The 25,164-nt window shown below is 39.1% G+C and overlaps 1 protein-coding gene across 8 annotated transcripts in view; it reads left to right on the top strand.

The window, feature by feature from the left end:
* Nucleotides 1-25,164, top strand: part of UNC79 (unc-79 homolog, NALCN channel complex subunit) — a 257,982-nt gene that overhangs the window by 138,237 nt on the left and 94,581 nt on the right. For 5 of the 8 annotated variants that reach the window (XM_082384433.1, XM_082384434.1, XM_082384432.1 and 2 more), the window contains exons 20-27: nt 1,221-1,362; nt 5,420-5,499; nt 5,584-5,732; nt 7,883-8,040; nt 16,679-16,860; nt 18,652-18,853; nt 19,646-19,825; nt 21,278-21,343. In XM_082384433.1, coding sequence (XP_082240559.1) covers nt 1,221-1,362; nt 5,420-5,499; nt 5,584-5,732; nt 7,883-8,040; nt 16,679-16,860; nt 18,652-18,853; nt 19,646-19,825; nt 21,278-21,343 — 1,159 coding nt within the window. The remainder of the gene's footprint in view (nt 1-1,220; nt 1,363-5,419; nt 5,500-5,583; nt 5,733-7,882; nt 8,041-16,678; nt 16,861-18,651; nt 18,854-19,645; nt 19,826-21,277; nt 21,344-25,164) is intronic. The other 3 variants (XM_082384436.1, XM_082384435.1, XM_082384430.1) reach the window with 1 other exon arrangement.

Genomic DNA, 25,164 nt, shown 5'->3' with positions numbered 1-25,164 from the left:
CAACCTAAGTATCCATCGACAGATGAATGGATAAAGAAGATGTGGCACATGTATACAATGGAATATTACTCAGCCATAAAAAGAAATGAAATTGAGTTATTTGTAGTGAGGTGGATGGACCTAGAGACTGTCATACAGAGTGAAGTAAGACAGGAAGAGAAAAACAAATACCATATGCTAACACATATATATGGAATCTAAAAAAAAAAAGAAAAAAATGGTTCTGAAGAACCTAACGGCAGGTCAGGAATAAAGATGCAGACGTAGAGAATGGACTTGAGGACATGGGGAGGGGGAAGGGTAAGCTGGGACAAAGTGAGAGAGTGGCATGGACATATATACACTACCAGATGTAAAATCATAGCTAGTGGGAATCAGCTGCATAGCACAGGGAGATCAGCTCGGTGCTGTGTGTCCACCTAGAGGGGTGGGATAGAGAGGGTGGGAGAGAGACGCAAGAGGAGGGGATATGGGGATATACATATGCATATAGCCAATTCACTTTGTTATACAGCAGAAACTAACACAACACTGTAAAGCAGTTATACTCCAATAAAGATGTTAAAAAAGAAAATTTGTCCTTTTTTGACTGGCTTACTTCACTTAGCATAATGTCCTCAAAGTCCATTCATGTTGCAGCATGTGTCAGAATTTCCTTCCTTTTCAAGGGTGAATAATATGCCGTTGAATGCATTTTGTCTATCTGTTCATCTGTTGATGGACACCTGGGTTGCCATACCTTGCTCTCTTTAACTCACATATTATAGAAATTTCTTGCTCCTAAAAATTTGACTTCCCCCAGCAACCAGTATTTGTATCTAAATATATTGGTGTGAACCCCTTATTATTCTCTGCTAATTAAGTGCTGTGATTAAACAAAATGAGCATGGATTGGAATCACCTGGCAAGTGGGACATGCTCACAGGGATTACAGCAGAGATGAGAAAGCAGGCCTAGGAAGATTTAACAATGTTTTTGAGATTTTTTCCATATTTATTTTAAGGGAATGAAAATATTTCAGAAAACAGCTGATCCAAATTTCCTTTAACCATTATGGCAATAAACTCAAGTCTCTATGGAGGCACATGCGTTTGCCCTCTGGGGCTCAGCATAGGGCCTGGGACACAGCAGGCGCTCATCCATCTTTGTTGAACTAAGTGGAACCGTTCTTTACATCCCCAAAGGGCTGCTCACCTGGCTGCTTGTCATATTTGTTTCAGGAGCCCACAGACAGCCTTGAGGATAGCCTCCTTTCTTCCAGACCAGAGTTTATTATAGGCCCGGAAGGTGAGGAGGAGGAGAATCCAGCAACTAAGCATGAGGAGAACCCAGGCAATCGCACCGAGCCCATGGAACATGCTGGTAGGTGAACTCTGGCTGATGGGGAGAGAGGTGTGCACATCCCAGTTTGCACAGGCCTAACACTCAGAACCCGGATTTCTTAGATCACCATCGGCTTGGGCAAGCTCAGACTCGGGTTCCTCAGTACAGACTTGTGCACATGAACCATTTCTCTCAAGATTATGAAGTGAACAGGTCCAGGATGTGCTTGTCATAGAAGAGAGGTCACTGAGCATATTTCTGGCAGCAGGAGCATGCTGTCGATAAAAACCTACCCTGTCCGTGAAAGCATCACCGCTACATGTAGTGAATCACGTTCTCTGTGGAGAAGTAGCTGTGAACCAAGGCTGAAGGGCCCAAGTGGAGGGTGCCAACACTCTTGATAGCCACTCAGGGCATTTGGCCAAAGCACAGTGTTTTTGGATAGAGGTGACCAAAGTTGAGCTCGTGCAGCTTCTGAGCCCCAGGGGCATGGCTGTGACCCTGGATGGGCTCACCGTGAATAGCTGTACAAGTCGTACTCTAAGGCTAGTTGGCTCTGCTGAGAGCTGGGAAGAGAGATGACCTCTTTCTACTTTGTTTAGAGGCTCTATGTAGGCGAATTGGGACCAGCAAATGGCAGGCGGGCCTGGAATCATCTCCAGCTCCTCAAACTCTGAATGAGTTTCAGGAATTTAGGATGGGACTCCACGTGCCTCTGAGAAAGCCTGGTTTCTGGATCTGCACTGTGACACTCTCGGAATTTGTATCTTCTTGCTTCCACTATCGTAAATTGTTAGAATACCTGGTCCCTGGGAAGCCTACTCCCCAGAACCAAAGTTTGAGAAGCTTTCCCTCATTTCTTCAGTGAACAGCAAACATTATTAAGTGACTGTTTTGTGGGGCTCATTGCAAGTCATGGGGTGTCTTATCAGACCAAGGTAACTACATCATTAGTACAAAATGCTTGGTTGAAACTAACTGCTTCAGCGTGATTGTGTAAGTAGTTGAGGATGTATAGGTTGCCTCACACTATTTAGAACCATTGAAACTTAGATGAGGGAACACCTGAGATAACCTACTTCATTGGTATTCAGTGTGTACTTGGAGTTGTAAATCTCTGTGTTGTTTCCTTTTGACCTTCCTTAATTGGGGTGGCAATTGGTGAGAACATGTGGGCAAATGATAAAGACCCAGGCTCCCCACTGTGCTTCAACCAGAGTGTTCTGACTTGCGCTATTTCCTATGTTGGAGTTCTAAGTAAGATTCTCTTTCAACAAAGGATTTCATAGCAAAGAATTTGAAACCTGCTGATCTAGGTCAGCCTTCTCACTTTGCAGATGAGGAAAGTACATCCAAGATGGGTTAAGCAACTTGCCCATGGTCATAGAGCACAAGTTATTCCTGATTTATGCTTTATGCTTAACATGATTTCAAAACTGTAATAGCGCATCAGGATCATCTGAGGAGTTGCAACACAAAATGAAATGACCTCCATCTGCTCACCCCTGATTCTGGGCATATTTGGGGGTGGGGGACTGGGAATTGGAAACCCAAATATTGTACAACTAGTTAGTGGCAGGGTTGAGACTAGATCCCAGGGCCATGTTTCTGTCAGGCATTGATGCCTAAGGGAAGCAACGATTTCACTTACGATCCAATAACCTGTACTCTTTAGATGTAAATATATATATATATTTTTTTGTAAGTTTTTTTTCTGGTCTTATGGGTTTGGTTTTTAAATTTTATTTATTTATTTATTTTTGGCTGTGTTGGGTCTTCGTTTCTGTGCGAGGGCTTTCTCTAGTTGCGGTAAGTGGGGGCCACTCTTCATCGCGGTGCGCGGGCCTCTCACTATCGCGGCCTCTCGTTGCGGAGCACAGGCTCCAGACGCACAGGCTCAGTAGTTATGGCTCACGGGCTTAGTTGCTCCGCGGCATGTGGGATCTTCCCAGACCAGGGCTCGAACCCGTGTCCCCTGCATTGGCAGGCAGATTCTCAACCACTGGGCCACCAGGGAAGCCCCTAAATATATATTTTTAAGCCTGACATAGCACACAAATCAATTAACTACCATTTTTATTTATATGTAACATTTTATCTGAACAATGGTGAAAATTAAGCAATTTGTTTTTATAAATTACTCTTTCCTTTGCTTCACTGTTGTAAACTCCACTTATTTAAACATTTGCTCTATTCATCTCCCCCAAGCACTACTTCAGGCTCTGGTCACAGCTTCTGGTCTGTTTTCCTTCTTTTACCTTCTGCTGTCTTACAGGACACAGTTATCACTTGTCTCCTCAGGGAAGAGGAATTTTCTTCCAGGACCGGCCTTCCTGGCTGCTAAGCACGCTGACCCTGCTTCTGCTCTGTGGGTCTTCAGGTGCCGGGCTTGAGCTCCTCTGTCAGAGAACGGATGGGTGCTCTACCGACACATGTCCAGCGGTTCCCTCTCTTATTCTAGAGTATTTCCTGTTTCTGCATTTTGTGGCCTGGTGCCTGTTCCTTATAGCAGTCAGAGATGTCCTCCACTAAAAATGTTAAAAAAATTTTTTCATGCTAGACAAAATAGAGTTTAGTGCCGATAACAAGTATTTAAAATACATCGGGGGCTTCCCTGGTGGCGCAGTGGTTGAGAGTCTGCCTGCTAATGCAGGGGACACGGGTTCGAGCCCTGGTCTGGGAGGATCCCACATGCCGCGGAGCAACTAGGCCCGTGAGCCACAACTGCTGAGCCTGCGCATCTGGAGCCTGTGCTCCCCAACAAGAGAGGCCACGATAGTGAGAGGCCCGCACACCGCGATGAAGAGTGGCCCCTGCTTGCCGCAACTAGAGAAAGCCCTCGCACAGAAACGAAGACCCAACACAGCCAAAAATAAATAAATAAATAAAAAGAGAAATAACCTGAGGTCCATTTCAACATAAAAAAAAAATAATAAAATAAAATAAAATAAAATACATCAGAGTGGAAGATCCCCAATAAACAAGTATATACACCAAGAGGGTTTGACTCTCACTGTCTGTGATCCTAGGAATTGCCAAAACTTATAATGGTGATTTGAAAACATTTTACATTAGTTTCTATATCTGGTTAACTTGTGAATTCTTTTCTCTAGCATGCCTCATGTAAAATATACCACCACTACCCACTACAGAGGCAAAGGTCTTTTTATTTATTTATTTACTTATTTTTAATAAATTTATTTATTTATTTATGGCTGTGTTGGGTCTTCGTGCTGTGCGCGGGCTTTTTCTAGTTGTGGCGAGCGGGCTTTTTCTAGTTGCGGTGAGCGGGGGCTACTCTTCGTTGCGGTGCACGGGCTTCTCATTGCGGTGGCTTCTCTTGTTGTGGAGCACGGGCTCTAGGTGCTCGGGCTTCAGTAGTTGCAGCACGCGGCCTCAGTAGTTGTGGCACGTGGGCTCAGTAGTGGTGGCTCACGGGCTCAGTTGCTCCGCGGCATGTGAGATTTTCCCGGTCCAGGGATCAAACCCGTGTCCCCTGCATCGGCAGGCGGATTCTTAACCACTGCGTCACCAGGGAAGTCCCCAAAGGTCTTTTTAGAGCTCCTCACAAGAAGATAAAACCATGAGTAGTTCTGATTTGAATATGCTCAACTGCTTTAAAAGGCTCCCTTTTTGCACATGGGAGTCCTGTGAATGTGTGAATATTGTACACTTGAGTCCTGGGGTAAATCCCTCCTTAGGTGTTAGTATAAGTTGCATATCTCTCTTTAATACCTGCTTATCTCCCTTTCAATTAGGAAGGCAAACCTCGGCAGGCCCTAAGACCCCTCCAGGTATCAGCAGAAATAGCTGCCCACAGGAGCATAGGGCTGGGCTGGGGTTGCTTCAGGGAATCAAAGACATCTGAATACACAGTGGAAGGTGGAAGCTGAGGATCCTAAATCTAGAAGGTTTCCTGCACTTGCATCATGGAAAGGATATATGCTACCTTGGAGAACAAAGAAACACATTACATGAACACTTTTTAATATATTCCATTTCTATTTTTACTCCTCTTTGTTTTATGGTCTTGATCAATTCACGAACGGTGGAGGGAAGGAGTTATGCTAACCTTTGTGTAATTATTTCTTCCCAGCAATAAAGAATGATACTGAAAGAAAGTTTTGCTACCAACAGCTTCCAGTAACACTGAGACTAATATACACCATTTTCCAGGTATATTTTTTGAAATATTTGAATATTATATTTAGTAGCATTGCCATTTTAGATAACTCAGTAAACTTGTGGTTCTTTGCATAGGAAATGGCCAAGTTTGAAGAGCCGGACATTCTTTTTAATATGCTCAATTGCCTGAAGATCCTCTGTCTACATGGAGAGTGTTTATACAGTGCTAGAAAAGATCATCCTCAATTTTTAGCCTACATTCAGGATCACATGTTGATTGCAAGGTATGTCTTTCTAGTAGTTTTTTGTTTGTTCATATTTTAGGCTTTTATCTGTGAAAATCAATTTTAGAATAAGACTTACCAACTCATTGGGTTATTTCTCTTAGCCAGCACAGGCTAATTACCTATGGGAACTACTTTTATTGCTTTTATGTAGTCTACTTTTTGAGTATGTCGATATGAAGAATAATAATTGTCTTTGCTAGGTACTTTAGAAGTAGAAAAGGAAAATAAGGATTATTTTATGCCTTTCAGTTGTTAGATGACTTAAGAATACTGTGTACTCTAGGTGGGCTGACTTTTGTTGTTAAAGGGATCTCTACCAAATATGTACCCAAGCCATTTGGATTGCTGATGCCGTGGGAGCTCTGCCTCAGCCTTTGGGCTTTGTAGCCCAGGTTTTTCCCCCAAAGTACCACCCTGACACAAAAGCCATGGTGGACAATGTAGGGATTTGGGGAAGGGACACTCTTCCATTTTTCAAACAAGACTGCCTTAGAGAACTGGGAGAGCTATATGTTACTGGCCAAATCCAGAATTTTTTGTCACTGAGATGGTTTTCTACTAGTGCTGTATATATATATATATATGCTTTGCCTCTTTCAACTAAATTGCAAGCTCCATGAGGGCAATTTTTTGGACATTCTTCTTATATAAGACCTACTGTTGTGCTCTGGAAGCATCATCATCCTTCATCACACAATGATAACAGTAGCTCAAGCTTTTTGAGTACCTACTATGTGTTAAGTACTATGTATCATTTCATTTAATACAACCAGCATTGGGAGGAAACAAAAGTTCAGAGAAGTTAAGAAATTTACACTTGGTTACACAGCTAACTAATGGCAGGGTTGGGATTAGATCTATATTTGTCTGATTTCTATTATTAAGATGAAGCACACAGTGTTTGAAAGTTACTCCTTTTCATTCCATAGCTTTAGTACGTCTTCTCAAAACCAAGGCTCTCTAGTGACATGTACCTCAATATGTTCTCTGTAAAACGGAGATAATGTGTCACTTCTCCTTTCTCTTAGTGCTGCATTATAAGTTTTTAAAGTCGAACATAGTTTTGATTCTGATATTAACTCTGGAGCCAAATAGAAAACAAAACAAAATAAAACAAAACAAAAAGAAACAAAAGGCATACTTTAAATAATTGAATAAAATGTTTGAAAACATTATTACTAGAAATATATATTCAGCATTATTCTGCCATGCAATGATAGGGACTTAGCTTAAACTTGCTAAGGTATGTTTTTGACCAGTAGTGGTCTGGTTTTAAGAATGGCAAGTACTCATAAAATGTTACCAGGGATACCTCTCTCTCTCTGTTTTTTTCTCTCTCTCTTTCCCCGCCCCTTTCTCCCTCCCCATCACTTACCCTAGTTCTCTCTGTGTTGGCTTCTTCTCCTCAGGCTGTTCCTGTGAGGTGGGAAAGAGAGAGGGTTGCTAGCAGCCCTAGATCGACATTACACTTCATTCTTGAGATTTCAGAGTACATATCAAAACCTGGAAAAAGGATGCTAGCACTCTCATGCTTGGGTCACATGCCCACCCACCCCTGGACTAATCACTCTTCATCACATTGAAGTATTTTGATCACCCTGGGTTTTATGTTCATTATTAGGATAGACAAGGTGGGGGAACTTGATTGACAGCCCTGCCAGTTAGTGGAGAGGCTGTTCTTAATAGAAAAAGAGCTGTTCTTTGCTAGAATAAGAGGAAAAGGCTGCTGGGCAGACAAAACCAACACAATTCTCCAGATGTTCACTATAAGAAAAATTTAAAAAATCACTTATCACCCCATCATCTTAACGTAACTAATATCAGTTATTATTTAACAGTCATTGTTCATTTATGTACCTGCATTTATAATATACAATTTTTACTTTTTATGTTAAAAATGCACTGTTAACTGGTAGTGTTTTCCTATGTTATTACATAAAAGTAATTTCTTTAAAAAAATTAACATAGGAAAAGAGCACAGGAACAGTTTATCCAAGGATTATACTCTTGTGAATGAATGGAATTTCACCAAAAGCATCCCTACCAGCCCTCTGTTAACTATACTTCCTACAAACTAAGATAATAAGATTTTTTTCCTAGAAAGATTATCATAACTGTAACCACTTTGCTTCTTCATGATTCCCCAGCCTGTGGAGAGTCGTCAAATCTGAATTCTCCCAGCTATCTTCGTTGGCAGTTCCTCTCCTTCTTCACGCTTTGTCACTTCCTCATGGTGCTGACATCTTTTGGACAATCATAAATGGAAATTTCAACAGCAAAGACTGGAAGATGAGGTTTGAAGCAGGTACCTCTGTATTAGCTTAAAAATTCTCTCTGGGTCACAAGGTAAACCAGATGTCCAGTCATGACATCTCTTTTTGGCCCTTCTTTTCCCTCCCTTCTTTTTGGAAGGCATTGTCCTGCTTGCTAGTGTTCTTTGGTGGCTCTACTTAGTTGAGCTCCCTTGATAATAGAATTTTTCAGAGTGGTCTTTAGGTAGGTTGACCGTGTCTAGGTTTGTCTGGGATAGTCCTAGTTTATGCCTGTTGTGCAGGTGTATTTATTAATTGCACCCTTGTTTACTCTCAAATGGGTCCTGGCTTGAATAATAAATTATGTAGTCACCTAATAGGTTACTTGCATTTGAGTACCTGGGAAAGTTTGTTAAAAATGCAGATTTTTGGGCCTCATCCTAGACCTACTGAATCAGAATCTCAGGAGGTGAGGCCAGAAATCTATATTTTCTAACAAGTTCTCCAGGTAATTCAGTGAAGTTTGAGAAGCTCTGCTGTTGTACTCTTGCCATTGGAGCATCAGTGACCAAATCTGGTTCAGTGATGGGTATAATTCCTAGTGCTTAGAATGGCAAGTTCCCAGAGGAACACGGTAAGGAAGGAATTGGGATGTGTTCTCTTAGTCTTAAATCTGCTGGTCTCACTGTCACCCTAATCTGCTGGTACTCCCATTCTCAGGGGGCAGCAAGCAGGGTTGGCATACCAACCTGTACCTTATCAAAATGGTTCCGTATATTTTAGTGTCTCAAAAATATTGCAGAGAAATGGAAGTTCCATCAGGTGAGTTAACTACTATACTTTGAGTTCAGTTCCCTAATATCTGACCACCTCAAAGAGTTCTTGCTTTTAATGCCTCATGAATCCCAGGGGCTGGTTTATTTATGTGATAGCACATGATGTTGTACGAAATTAGAGTAAAACTTTCTAGCAAAAGTCTACATGGTATTGGCCACATTTTATAGGCATTTGAATACAAATAAAGCAGGTAAATATTTAACTATGCTCGGGCTTCCCTGGTGGCGCAGTGGTTGAGAATCTGCCTGCTAATGCAGGGGACACGGGTTCGAGCCCTGGTCTGGGAAGATCCCACATGCCACGGAGCAGCTAGGCCCGTGAGCCACAACTACTGAACCTGCGCATCTGGAGCCTATGCTCCTCAACAAGAAAGGCCGCGATAGTGAGAGGCCTGCGCACTGCGATGAAGAGTGGCCCCCGCTTGCCACAACTAGAGAAAGCCCTCACACAGAAACGAAGACCCAACACAGCCAAAAATAAAAATAAAATAAATAAATTAAAAAAAAAAAAAGCATCAGCCTCAAATCCAACCCGTTCCTTTAAAAAAAAAAAATTTAACTATGCTCTTTCATTACAATTTAAGGATTAGATTATTGCCAAATTAATCTTCTGAATCACAGCTCCGATTATGTTGCTTTTCTACTCAAAAAATTTTAATGGGTTTTCAGTGCCGAGAGAATAAAGTTCAGACTCCTTAAACTGGCATTCACAGTTTTCCATGGTCTAATTGCAAGTGTTTGCAGCCTCATTTCCCACTCTTCTTTCTACATATACCATTGCTATTTCTCCATTGCTTCCTGCTTCCCTTCATCCATGTGTTGGCCATTCTGTGCTCTCCATGTGAAATCCTCTTCTATTCAAGGTTCCATTTAAATGCCACTTCCCAAACAATGATGAAAAATACAATAAATGAAATTAAAAATACTTTAGAAAGAATCAATACCAGAATAACTGAGGCAGAAGAACAGATAAGTGACCTGGAAGATAAAATAGTGGAAATAACTACTGCAGAGCAGAATAAAGAAAAAAGAATGAAAAGAATTGAGGACAGTCTTAGAGACCTCTGGGACAACATTAAACGCACCAACATTCGAATTATAGGGGTCCCAGAAGAAGAAGAGGAAAAGAAAGGGACTGAGAAAATATTTGAAGAGATTATAGTTGAAAACTTCCCTAATATGGGAAAGGAATAGTTAAGTCCAGGAAGCGCAGAGAGTCCCATACAGGATAAATCCAAGGAGAAACACGCCAAGACACATATTAATCAAACTATCAAAAATTAAATACAAAGAAAAAATATTAAAAGCAACAAGGGAAAAGCAACAAATAACATACAAGGGAATCCCCATAAGATTAACAGCTGATCTTTCAGCAGAAACTCTGCAAGCCAGAAGGGAGTGGCAGGACATATTTAAAGTGATGAAAGGGAAAAACCTACAACCAAGATTACTCTACCCAGCAAGGATCTCATTCAGATTCGACGGAGAAATTAAAAGCTTTACAGACAAGCAAAAGCTAAGAGGATTCAGCACCACCAAACCAGCTTTACAACAAATGCTAAAGGAACTTCTCTAGGCAGGAAACACAAGAGAAGGAAAAGACCTACAATAACAAACCCAAAACAATTAAGAAAATGGTAATAGGAAAATACATGTTGATAATTACCTTAAATGTAAATGGATTAAATGCTCCAACCAGAAGACATAGACTGGCTGAATGGATACAAAAACAAGACACGTATATATGCTGTCTACAAGAGACCCACTTCAGACCTAGAGACACATACAGACTGAGAGTGAGGGGATGGAAAAAGATATTCCATGCAAATGGAAATCAAAAGAAAGCTGGAGTAGCAATTCTCATATCAGACAAAATAGACTTTAAAATAAAGACTATTACAAGAGGCAAAGAAGGACACTATATAATGATCAATGGATCAATCCAAGAGGAAGGTATAACAATTGTAAATATTTATGCACCCAACATAGGAGCACCTCAATACATAAGGCAAATACTAACAGCCATAAAAGGGGAAATCGACAGCAACACAATCATAGTAGGGGACTTTAACACCCCACTTTCACCAATGGACAGATCATCCAAAATGAAAATAAATAAGGAAACACAAGCTTTAAATGATACATTAAACAAGATGGACTTAATTGATATTTAGAGGACATTCCATCCAAAAACAAGAGAATACACTTTCTTCTCAAGTTCTCATGGAACATTCTCCAGGATAGATCATATCTTGGGTCACAAATCAAGCCTTGGTAAATTTAAGAAAATTGAAATCGTATCAAGTATCTTTTCTGACCACAACGCTATGAGACTAGATATCAATTACAGGAAAAAATCTGTAAAAAATACAAACACATGGAGGCTAAACAATACACTACTTAATAACCAAGAGATCACTGAAGAAATCAAAGAGGAAATCAAAAAATACCTAGAAACAAATGACAATGAAAACATGATGACCCAAAATCTATGGGTTGCAGCAAAAGCAGTTCTAAGAGGGAAGTTTATAGCAATATAATCCTACCTCAAGAAACAAGAAACATCTCAAATAAACAACCTAACCTTACACCTAAAGCAATTAGAGAAAGAGGAACAAAAAAACCCCAAAGTTAGCAGAAGGAAAGAAATCATAAAGATCAGATCAGAAATAAATGAAAATGAAATGATGGAAATGATAGCAAAGATCAATAAAAGTAAAAGCTTGCTCTTTGAGAAGATAAACAAGAGTGATAAACCATTAGTCAGACTCATCAAGAAAAAAAGAGAGATGACTCAAATCAATAGAATTAGAAATGAAAAAGGAGAAGTAACAACTGACACTGCAGAAATACAAAGGATCATGAGAGATTACTACAAGCAACTATATGGCAATAAAATGGACAACCTGGAAGAAATGGACAAATTCTTAGAAATGCACAACCTTCTGAGACTGAACCAGGAAGAAATAGAAAATATAAACAGACCAATGACAAGCACTGAAATTGAGACTGTGATTAAAATTCTTCAAACAAACAAAAGCCCAGGACCAGATGGCTTCACAGGCAAATTCTATCAAACATTTAGAGAAGAACTAACACCTATCCTTCTCAAACTCTTCCAAAATATAGCAGAGGGAGGAACACTCTCAAACTCATTCCACGAGGCCACCATCACCCTGATACCAAAACCAGACAAAGATGTCACAAAGAAAGAAAACTACAGGCCAATATCACTGATGAACATAGGTGCAAAAATCTTCAACAAAATACTAGCAAACAGAATCCAACAGCACATTAAAAGGATCATACACCATGATCAAGTGGATTTTATCCCAGGAGTGCAAGGATTCTTCAATATATGCAAATCAGTCAATGTGATACACCACATTAACAAATTGAAGGAGAAAAACCATATGATCATCTTAACAGATGCAGAAAAAGCTTTTGACAAAATTCAACACTCATTTAAGCTAAAAACCCTCCAGAAAGTAGGCATAGAGGGAACTTACCTCAACATAATAAAGGCCATATATGACAAACCCACAGCCAACATCGTTCTTAATGGTGAAAAACTGAAACCATTTCCACTAAGATCAGGAGCAAGACAAGGTTGTCCACTCTCACCACTATTATTCAACATAGTTTTGGAAGTTTTAGCCACAGCAGTCAGAGAAGAAAAAAGAAATAAAAGGAATCCAAGTTGGAAAAGAAGAAGTAAAGCTGTCACTGTTTGCAGATGACATGATACTATACATAGAGAATCCTAAAGATGCTACCAGAAAACTACTAGAGCTAATCAAAGAATTTGGTAAAGTAGCAGGATACAAAATTAATGCACAGAAATCTCTTGCATTCCTATACACTAATGATGAAAAATCTGAAAGACAAATTAGGGAAACACTCCCATTTACAACTGCAACAAAAAGAATAAAATACCTAGGAATAAACCTACCTAGGGAGACAAAAGACCTGTATGCAGAAAACTATAAGAAAGATGAAAGAAATTAAAGGTGATACAAACAGATAGAGAGATATACCATGTCTTGGATTGGAAGAATCAACATTGTGAAAATGACTATACTACCAAAAGCAATCTACAGATTCAATGCAATCCCTTTCAAACTACCAATGGAATTTTTCACAGAAGTAGAACAAAAAATTTCACAATTTGTATGGAAACACAAAAGACCCCAAATAGCCAAAGCAATCCTGAGAAAGAAAAACGGAGCTGGAGGAATCAGATTCCCAGACTTCAGACTATACTACAAAGCTACAATAATCAAGACAGTATGGTACTGGCACAAAAACAGAAATATAGATCAATGGAACAGGATAGAAAGCCCAGAGATAAACCCACGCACATATGGTCACCTTATTTTTGATAAAGGAGGCAAGAATATACAATGGAGAAAAGACAGCCTCTTCAATAAGTGGTGCTGGGAAAACTGGACAGCTACATGTAAAAGAATGAAATTAGAACACTCCCTAACACCATACACAAAAATAAACTCAAAATGGATTAAAGACCTAAATGTAAGGCTAGACACTATACAACTCTTAGAGGAAAACAAGGGTAGAACACTCTATGACATAAATCACAGCAAGATCTTTTTTGACCCAACTCCTAGAGAAATGGAAATAAAAACAAAAATAGGGCTTCCCTGGTGGCGCAGTGGTTGAGAATCTGCCTGCCAGTGCAGGGGACACGGGTTCGAGCCCTGGTCTGGGAAGATCCCACATGCCGCGGAGCAACTAGGCCCGTGAGCCACAACTACTGAGCCTGCGCATCTGGAGCCTGCGCTCCGCAACAAGAGAGGCCACAATAGTGAGAGGCCCGCGCACCGCAATGAAGAGTGGCCCCCGCTTGCCGCAACTAGAGAAAGCGCTTGCACAGAAACGAAGACCCAACACAGCCAAAAATAAAATAAAATAAATTAATTAATTTAAAAAAAACCAAAAAAAACAAAAATAAACAAATGGAACCTAATGAAACTTAAAAGCTTTTGCACAGCAAAGGAAACCATAAACAAGACAAAAAGACAACCCTCAGAATGGGAGAAAATATTTGCAAATGAAACAACTGACAGAGGATTAATCTCCAGAATTTACAAGCAGCTCATGCAGCTCAATGTCAAAAAAAAAACAACCCCAACCAAAAATGAGCAGAAGACTTAAATAGACATTTCTCCAAAGAAGATATATGGATTACCAACAAACACATGAAAGAATGCTCAACATCACTAATCATTAGAGAAATGCAAGTCAAAACTACAATGAGGTATCACCTCACACCCGTCAGAATGGCCATCATCAAAAAATCTACAAACAAGAAATGCTGGAGAGCGTGTGGAGCAAAGGGAACCCTCTTGCACTATTGGTGGGAATGTAAATTGATACAGCCACTATGGAGAACAGTATGGAGGTTCCTTAAGAAACTAAAAATAGAACTACCATATGACCCAGCAATCCCACTACTGGGCATATACCCTGAGAAAACCATAATTCAAAAAGAGTCATGTACCACAATGTTCATTGCAGCTCTATTTACAATAGCCAGGACATGGAACCAACCTAAGTGTCCATCGACAGATGAATGGATAAAGAAGATGTGGCACATATATACAATGGAATATTACTCAGCCATATAAAGAAATGAAACTGAGTTATTTGTAGTGAGGTGGATGGACCTAGAGTCTGTCATACAGAGTGAAGTAAGTCAGAAAGAGAGAAACAAATACCATATGCTAACACATATATATGGAATCTAAAAAAAAAAAAAAATGGTTCTGAAGAACCCAGGGACAGGACGGGAATAAAGGCACAGACGTAGAGAATCGACTTGAGGACACGGGGAGGGGGAAGGGTAAGCTGGGACAAAGTGAGAGAGTGGCATGGACATATATACACTACCAAATGTCAAGTAGATAGCTATTGGGAAGCAGCCGCATAGCACAGGGAGATCAGCTTGGTGCTTTGGGACCATGTAGAGGGGTGGGATAGGGAGGGTGGGAGGGAGATGCAACAGGGAGGAGATATTGGGATATATGTATATGTACAGCTGATTCACTTTGTTATAGAGCAGAAACTAACACACCATTGTAAAGCAATTATACTCCAATAAAGATGTTTAAAAAATAATAATAAAATAAATGCCACCTCCATTTCATGAACCTTCAAATGCCCCTACTGAGTTCCACTTTCTCAGTTCCATTGGTGTAAAGTCATTTCTTTATCCTTTGATCTCTCATAGCATTTTATTTCTACCTCATTAGTGGCAGTTACAGCCTTTTGTATTACATTTCCGTTACAGTTGTACCTGTCTTATCTCTTTTAGTTGACTTGACTTTGAAGTCAAGACCTGTGAATGATTCACATATTAGTCTGTTTGGGCTGCCATAACAGAATAACATAGACTGGATAGCTTAAACAACAGAAATCTATTTCTCACAGTTTTAAGGGCTGGGAAGTCCAAGATCAAGGCTCCAGCCTACTTGGTTCCTCGGTGAGGGCTCTCTTCCTGGCTTCTCTTCTCTCTGTATCCTTTCATGGTAGAGAGAGAGAGAGAACTCTTGTCTCCCTTCCTCTTATTATAAGGACATGAATCCCATAATGGGAGCTACCCTCATGACCTCATCTAAACCTAATTACCTCCCAAGGTCCCACCTCCGAATGCCATCACATTGGGAATTAAGGCTCCAACATATCAGTTTGGGGAGGGGACACAAACGTTCAGTCCATAACAATTCATTTTTGCATTTACTCCCACCTTCCCCAAGTACCTAGAATGATCTCTTACGTATATATAATGTGCTTAATTTATATTTTAAAAGTAAGTGAATCAGTGAATTTATTGAATAAATACTGTATGTACTAGTTATCATGGGAGCAATAAAAAGAGTATAAGAGCAGATTCTTGCCTCAAGAAGCTCCTAATTTAATTGATGAGATCAAATATAAACATGTAAGAGGTTAAGAAACTATAACAGTATAAATATAATTCAAGACAACAGAAGATAATGGTATAAATATAATTCAGACAACAGAAGATATGTCATATAGCTATATATGAACACACAAATGCCATAGGTAAATGAATAGTATTTTTGCAGGAGTTCGTGGGATGGAAAGGCCACTCTAGGAAGTCAGAGTGACTTTACAGAATAGTAGAATTTCAGCAGCAGACTCTTTAAGGATGGTAGAGTGTCAATAAGCAGAAAAGAATAGAAAGAATATTCTATCTAGGCTGCTGGAACAGCTTAAGTAAAGTCCTGAAATGTCTTTGCATGGAACTATATTGCTTCACTAGTTATTATAACTTTTTATAAAGCTATGTTTAAAGAGTGGCTGGAATAATTTAATACAGATGTGCAGAATAATGGTGCATCTGGTTCATGGAAGAAATATGTGGCTTCTATAGCCCCAGGAAGACTGGTTGTCATATCATTTCATGACATATTAAGGACTTAGAGCCAGCCCTGGTGGGCACATCATCCCACATCCCTGTGTGGTCTGCAGAACCTCTATAGCATGGACAAAGAAATGAGCATGGAGGCATTTTGAAAAGTTTGAAATGTGGCTGAAAGTTAAACAAAGGTAAAGACCATTAAAAAGAGAAGAAAAGAAAAGAAAACCCAGAACTAAATCAAGGCTGCCTGGCGGAAAAATACTACACTGCGTAGAAATGGTGTCTGCTGCACGGATAAAACGGAACACTCAAGAAGGTGGCATTAGAATTTCCTTTTGGTATTTAACGTCAGTGTAGGGGGGCCCAGAGTTAGCTTTCTCTCTGTGGGCTCATTTCTCAGACCGTCTAAATAAATGTCAATTTTTTTGTTCTCTGCCTTTGACATTGCAGTGGAAAAAGTGGCTGTAATTTGCAGATTTCTGGATATTCATTCAGTGACCAAAAACCACCTGCTGAAGTACTCCCTGGCACACGCCTTCTGCTGCTTTCTGACGGCTGTGGAGGACGTCAACCCAGCGGTGGCTACGAGGGCTGGTCTCCTGCTTGACACCATAAAGAGGCCAGCCTTGCAGGTGACGTCCCTCAGATGTGCATTATCTGCTCTGCGGATGGTGCTCTGCTCTACTCTACTAATTCATTGAGTTATTTGTCACATAAACACACATAATACTGATGATGATGGTAACAGTGGAAATTTTTAAATTTTTTAAAAAATTTAAAAATTTCCACTGTTACCATTTCTGAGAAAAGCATCCCAGAACCGCACTGTATTAACAGATCTCTTGTTTTTATTTGTTGATTCTTTCTTTCCAGTCTTTGTCCCTATGCTGCCATCGCTTCTGACAGATGTAATTATTGTATAATTTTGTGTGTGTGGCAGATTTTTAAACTAGGTTGGTTATTTTATACCATTCAGCTGGCTCCTGGGCCAAAAGCCCTTGTCACTGAGTCTAGATGCAAAGAGAAATCAGATGAATTATAATATAAACCAAAGCAAAACAAGAGATGGTAAATATACTACTGAAATGAAATACCACAAAGTAAAATCAAAGAGACATGAAATATGAGACCTGGAGAGAGTTGTTTATTTATCTTATTTGGCACCTTTATTTTATACTTGAAGAAACCAAGTCTCAGAGAGATAATGGGACTTTTTAAAGAACACAGAGTGAATTCATGGGAGAACAAAGACAAAACCTCTAAAGTCCTGATCTACTGTTTTTCCACATTGGCACCTGATTTATTATTATATTGTTATTATTAAAAGTAATAATAATGGCAAGAACTAACATTTGTCAAACAGGTATTGTGTTTCCGGGGCAGTGTATTAGAAGTGTCCCATCATGCATTACTTCATTTAATCCTTACAATAACATTTTGTGTGTTCCCATTTTACAGATAGAGAAGTTGAGGGTTAGAAAGGTTAAGTAACTTTTTCAGAGTCACATGGCTAGTAAGTGGCAGCACAAACTCAGGTCTGACATAATAATGTCCATGTTCTTAATTGTGTGTGTGTATGTGTGCGTGTGTGTACACAAGGTCTCCCAAACCAGTGTAAGAGCTTCTCTTGTAAAAAAGACTAAGAAGAAAGGTCAAACTATGCAGAATCTGAAAAATTATAGAGCTATGCTGCTTGTGGACCCATACCTCCCCATGTAAAAATTCCCAGTTGTCTTCTGGATAGTCCTTCTCTGTTGGTCTTAATAAGACAAGGTAGTTGTATGTCTAACCCCTGCTCAGGGCTAGGAACATAGGAGGCACTAATTAGATGAGAGTTGAATGAATTAATAGCATAATTGGATGAATTAGTTTTAAAATTTCATTCAGTTAAAAAAAGGGAAATGGTAGACTCACATACTGGAGAAATAGATGCTTAGTCCATTCCAACTTTGATTTCTTAAGATTCTATGTTCCACTCACATTCCAGGAAGACAAGATGACTTTCCTTTCTTTTAGACTCATGGAATTTAGCATTGAAAGGGAATTTAAAGACCATATTCTTGTGTATTCTAAAATGTAGTTTTGGAAGTACGCTTCTCTTAATAGAAACTACAGACATTAAAGAAAGAAACACTGGTCTGAGGGTATTTGAATTAAGTGGTTATTATTCGATGCATCAGAAAAATCAATAATATACATTTAGCTCAGATTTCTGAGTCAAAATTCAAGAGATATTCAACAATTAGGAGAAGCTCCTCTTCTGCGTTTTTTTTTTCCCCTACCAAAAATGCAATCGAAGATTTCAGTTGAATCATTCTTCATTGTAAGCATGGATTGAGGAGGCTGCCTTGTTTCACTGACTTTGCTTGGTGTATTTACATCTGACTTTCCATTTTTGTTTTTGTTTTTTTACCTTTTCCCAGGGTCTGTGTCTTTGTCTTGACTTCCAGTTTGATACTGTGGTTAAAGATCGACCCACAATATTGAGCAAGCTTTTACTCTTGCATTTTCTTAAGCAAGATATTCCTGCTTTGAGTTGGGAGTTCTTTGTCAACAGATTTGAAACGCTTTCTTTGGAAGCTCAGCTACATTTGGATTGTAACAAAGAATTTCCTTTTCCTACAAGTAAGCAAAACAAAGAACTTGCTTTAAACAGTCACAGTTCCTATTCTGGTGCTTGCTGGATAAATGGAAGATACTCCGCATGTAGTTTAATTTCCCATTATGGAGGATATCTTGACTTCATGTACTCAGTTCATCAAATGTTTATTGAATATCTACTGTGGTAATCTGCAGGTTAACTATTTTCTGGCATTCCAACATCAAAATTTTTCTCATTTAGGGACTTCCCTGACGGTCCAGTGGTTAAGATTCCACGCTCCCAATGCAGGGGGCATGGGTTCAATCCCCGGTCGGGGAACTAAGATCCCACATGCCATGTCGCGTGGCCAAAAAAAAAAGAAAAAAAAATCTCATTTATTCGAGGACGTTGAGAACCATTTGTGACTCTGTGTTGCTTAAATATTATTCAACCATCATGTTTGTAATGTCCGTGAGCAATTTTGTGAGATATATTTGCACTTTGTAAATTTACTCTTCCATGCTTAGTAATCAGTTACCTGGAGCTCTAAATAGATGGAGGAAAGACTTTGGTCACTCAACTATTTATCCAGTGATAACAAAATTAGATACTTTAATCTTATGATCTAAACAGAAAAATGATAAACGATAGTCAAAATAGATAATAGCCATGATTTTTTAATATAAGGCTTATCATAGAGGGAGATAGATGAATGAGAAATGTATCCATGGAAGATGACTTTTAATATTGAAAATATACACAGATGGATTGTTTCAAACTACTTGTATAACATAGCGAGTTAAGGAAAATGATCACCTTTAATTCCTTTTGCAAAGCTATCACTGCTGTGAGGACCAATGTCGCTAATCTCAGTGATGCAGCATTGTGGAAGATCAAGAGGGCTCGTTTTGCAAGGAACCGCCAGAAGAGTGTGCGTTCCCTCAGAGACAGCGTGAAAGGGCCCGCGGAATCCAAGAGGGCGCTCTCCCTCCCTGAGACCCTAACCTCCAAAATCCGTTGAGTATCTTCTTCCATCCTTCCCTTAAATCTGTTTGATGTCTTTCTGAGGCTGACATGTCTTGTTGAATGTTCACAGAGAGTAGTGTATTTAGCAAACTGAGCTCCTTCAGCTGCATGGGCCTTCACATTCCCTAGAGGGTCCCCCCAGGTGTGTCAATGCCCTGGGTGGCTTTTCCCAGTTGCTGGTACAACAAATCCCTGATCCAGCAGTAGATTGTTTTGAAATGTAGAAGGCAGTAAATCCACTGATGCATGACATGAGACGCAGGAGAAGCGTTTGCTCCTAAGTCCTAGAATATGAAGGTTTCCACCACCACCATTATAACCTAAGAGCTTCCTGGATGAGACTTTGTCAAGACCCATGGCAACTAAGAGGGTAGAGTAGAAATTTGGAATGCATTTTCTTTTCATGCATGACAAAGGCAGCCAACAAGCTCCTAGAAAACCAATAATAATGGTGTTTTCAAAAAAGAAAAATCAGGCTGATAAGAAGTTGAATTTCTGCCCAACTTCACCAGATAATTTATAAATAAAAACAAACATCATTGCCAGCTAAAAAAAGACCATATATACTTGTTATCTAAATGTCTTTTTTTTATATTGCACTTTTAAAGAAAACAAAAAATTACCAAATGACTAGATGAACTGTAATGATTAGCAATGGCTCATGAATGACAAATAATTAAAAATTCATAACTAAATCATATTAGCGAATGAGTACATTAAATATAATACTAACTTGTAACATTTATTAAATCATTTAATTTTTAAATAATGTCATGAAGTTAATAAAACACCACCATAAAACATATTTTTTTATCCTGTCAGAAGCTGAAATGTTTGCTTTTTCATTGACATTTCTTAGAAGACAGCTTTATGTAACATAACCATTTTTAATCATAAATATGATTTTATTTTGTTTATTGCATTTCTCTCTATTTTATGACAAGCTACGGAAATGTGGTATTTTGAACTTTGGAAGAGTCAATGAAAGCCCTTTAAGCCATCAATGACCCAGCTTTTCAGGGAGCAAAGATAAAAACAGATGGCCATTTAAGAATAACCTTTAGCATTGCTAGGCCCAGTGAAACTGCATCAGATTCTAGAAACCAGTACCTAGATTCAATAAATTACAATTTCTATATGAATTTCCCAGCTCTTTTATAACCTAACTAATCAGTTTGGGATATAAAGTTTATTTATTGTTATTTCTTGTTAATTGATTCACATGACAATTTTGAAGAATAAGAATTGAAGTGACATTGAAGGATGTTCTTTAGATTCAAAGAAAGCCACAGAACTTCTGTGACGTAAACATCTTGTATGTGATGTTAATTACAATTATGAAAACTAAACTTGCTCCTGCTATCCAGTTAGCACTGAGTATGTTTTCTAGGCTCAAGTTGTTTTTAATGCTTATTTAAATAGAGTTGTTGTTGATTTTTAAGCTGTGAGGTTGACCAGGCATGAGCAGTCTGCTCCAGCTCTCGGTGGGACACCCGAACAGATGCCAGGTGGGTACTTCTGACGTTGAAGGGCCGTGTGCAAGTGTCTATCACAGGTGGACAAGGTAAAGAATGCGGTGTCTCTAACTGGACCAGAGTGATGTATTTAGGATTTGAAAGCTCGAAGGGTTTTACCCCAGATGCTCAAGTGTTTGAGCCCCTGATATGGCAATTCTTTCCATCTTAAAATTGGCAGATGACTTTTGATCCTGTTAACTTATGGTCCAGTAAGAAGCATCATGTTACCTGAGTATGCACTTTTCCCCCGAGAGCCAGTATGACTAGAACTATACCTAGTACTTATATTTGTATGTGTTTTTACACATAGAAATATTATGTTCATATATATCTGCTCTAGGAAAAACATTTCATTTACATTTGAAAAGATTATACATTTGAACCACCATCATTCACTCATCCCCTTAGCCATTTCCGATTCTTTGCAACTCTTACATGCATTTCTGTCTCTCGAGAAAGGAGGATTTCCATTGTTTAGAGGACCATGGGATCATATTCTGCTTGGTAGAGTGTAACTGTCCTTTGACGTTCTTGATAGATTAACTTATCATGAAGTCTCTTAAGGGTTGAAGGGACGCTGCGAGCCTGTTACAGACTGAATGTTATCTATACACATGATGCCATACTTGCTGGGAAAATTGTGGAGGTTCTGAATACCTGCTTATTTGTCCAAAACAAACCTGGTAACTACCACCTATGTATCATGCTATACAACGTTCGGCTTTTCATCTAAGAATAGTTTTAAAATTAACTTTTCAGAATGGTACCGATACTCTCAGAAGGACAATTTCAAGTAAGGAGACTTTCAAGAACGTGTTATAAAAACGATGCTAGAAAGAGAAGCAGTTAGGCGTGGGAGACGAGGAGAAGAGGGAGAGCCCTAAATACTATGAATGCAGATGGCAGATGTTGGCCTAAGTGCATTTTCATTTCTAAAATTGATGAGAAAAGGGGAGCACACACTTGGCAGAGTCCCTCTACCTTGTTTTGAGCATCACTCGGGCCTCAATTGTGCTGGGATTAAAAAAAAAAAAGAATAAAAATAAGAATTTCTGATCCTGAGCTTCATTTAAAATGTGAAAATATCCATTTTCCCTTCAGTTAGGTCTTTTTGAGATTGGTCTTACGCAATTTCGTAAGTTACCTTTATTTTACCCTGTCTTTTCTTTTTGTCTTAAGGCTTAGTTGAAAAGCTAGTCTTTAATTATTATTATCCATTTTAACAATCCAACCGTAGGAGTCCTCTCACATCTCTTTGGAAAAACATGTACATATGTTTCTTGAAGAAAAGCCTTTAGGCGTCTAGTTGTCCCATCAAAAGTGATCAGATGGAAAAGGGGCAGATAACAGTATTGTCTAAATTAAATATAAAGCTAAAGCTTCTGGAAAGATAATTACATGACGCCACCATAAACAAAACTTGCTTAGATTTGGAAACAGGTGGCTCAGCTTATAAGGCAATTTCAAACTAGTTTTTCATTTTTGCATTATTATTTACTGAACACTGAGTGTTTTAACTTTGGAAGCAAACGTAGGCCAGGATAATCACAAGATTGTACAGAGTGGTTTAAGATAGTAATTAAATGGAAACCGGAGACCTTGCTATTTAACGAACATGCTTTTGTTTGGTACAAGTAATGAGCTCCTCTGTGCAACACCTCTTATTGATCAGGCCTGAAATAAAGCAGATGTCCTTTAATCATGCAGCAAGACTTAATTTTAGTTGCTGTTTAGGCTGAACTTTTGGACACTGGATTTACAGTTTATGGCTCTCTGATCTTAGCATTTACATATTGCCCACAGCAAATTTTGCAGCAGAAATGCACTTGTATAGAGGGTAAACTCTGCAAGGCTACTGAAAAGTTGCATTCCTCTGTGACTTTTATGAGTCAAATCAAAGGCCTTTGTGCATATAAGTAAAATTCATAGACTATCATAGCTGAAACATTAGAGATATGTTAACATTCTCATTTTACAGAAGAGGAAACTGAGGTTCCCAGAAAGGAACAAGTTTCACAAGCTTGTCGGTGACAGATCTGGGTCTGAAGCCCAGATGTCTTGATCTCTCTTGCAAGGCATGTGTGGTAATGCTAGCAGGAGCTCAGCACCTTCATTTAATCCCAATTGATGAAATATACAATTTTACCTGCTAGTCTGAATTTGGTATAATTATAATTAGATATTAGCTGTTTTTTCACTGATGCTGTGAGAACCAGGAATTCTTTGTTTTTGGTGATTCAGAACACCTGTTGAATATTAATTGAATATAATGCAGCAGTTATGGTAGGTTACAATTGGACCGCACTGGAAAATTGGTATCAACCCCATGTGATCACGGGAAACTTAGTTATATCTTATTCCTCATCCCCTGGGATGAACAATTAAACAATAGGTATATAATGTTAATAACAACGGCAATAGCACTTTATATATGTATAGTACCTCTTTATAAAGAGTGTTTTTAATGCAAATCATCTAATTTCGATTTCACAACAACTCTGTGTATATATAAAGTATTATTTTTTTTTTCACTTTACATACAGACAGGAAGACTGAGGTCCTGAGGGACTAAGTAACTCTGCTTATATAATTTGCTCATGATCACATATAACTAGTTAGTTAGATAGAGACTGATACTTGAGTCCAGGAGACTTTATTTGCTTTCTTTCCACTACAGCTACCTCTCAATAAATTGGGCTTAGGGTGTTCCTGCCCTGGGGTACATGAGGACGCCAGTCTTATTAGGGAGCTGACTTGGGCATTCAGGCCTGCTACAGTGTGACTTAAGCCCATGAGTGTCCAGACCAAAGGACCTTTCCCAATTAGGACTTATAGATTGGTCTAGAGCTATCCTAATCCCTAAAGGGACATATATACTTTCAATTCTACTCCAGCCTGCAGAGAAATCTTGAGATCTCTTGGTCTGAATTTGTGTCAACAAGAGAAGGTACCCAGTACTGGGTAGCACTGGTAAAACTCTCTTGTATTTCCCACCTCCCTCAATGTCCAGCCTAGAATTCCAAATTACTTCTCTTTGGGCTCTTTCTTTCTAGAGGTGGTTTACATTTCATGTCTTCACTAACTTGCAAAATGCCTATTGATCATTAAGAGCCAATAAATCAAAGAATTCAATTGTTTTTATAGGAATGCCCTTGACTGAAATGATAGTTTCGGAAAATGACAGTTTCTATTGAACAAACACTTATTGGGCACCTGCTGTACTAGAAAATATGAAGAATGTAAAGATACATCAGAAATTCTTGTACTCTCAACTTGCTTATAGTCAAGTAAGGGAGATAAAGTATGAACATAGGTGAACTCTGATCTCGTGTGAAAGTGATAGTACTATAGGATCGTTCACGTCAAATGCAATGGGAGGAGAGTTGGAGGGAACAAGGAAGGTTTTGTGGACAGGTGACTCAGCCAGGCCTAGACAGGTGGATAGCCACGGAGACCAGTGAGGCAGTGTAGTTAAAACTACCAACATAATGCAGACTCATTTATAGTGCTTGATCATTGGTTTCTCTGGACCAAATGTAGAGTAAACTCATAGAAACTTCCTTCCACTACCTAATTGTCACTTGTCAGCTTGACAGAGGGGTCAGTGAGTCGACTTACACAGAGGAATGTTCCCTATTTCCCTACCCACTCCCTTGCTGTTTGGGGACTTCATCAGGTTTTCGCCCATGTAGAAAAGATCTGAAATATTTATTTGAATTCAATGCACTTTAAACATGTACGAATAATGAGCATCTACTATATATCAAACACTGCCCCGTATTCTGTGAGGGATGTAAAATTGGATAAGACAT

Source organism: Balaenoptera borealis, assembly GCF_965194805.1.
Source record: "Balaenoptera borealis genome assembly, chromosome: 3".
Taxonomy (NCBI): Eukaryota; Metazoa; Chordata; class Mammalia; order Artiodactyla; family Balaenopteridae; genus Balaenoptera; species Balaenoptera borealis.
Note: the sequence above shows the minus strand (reverse complement) of the source record. Positions and strands in the feature narration are given on the sequence as shown.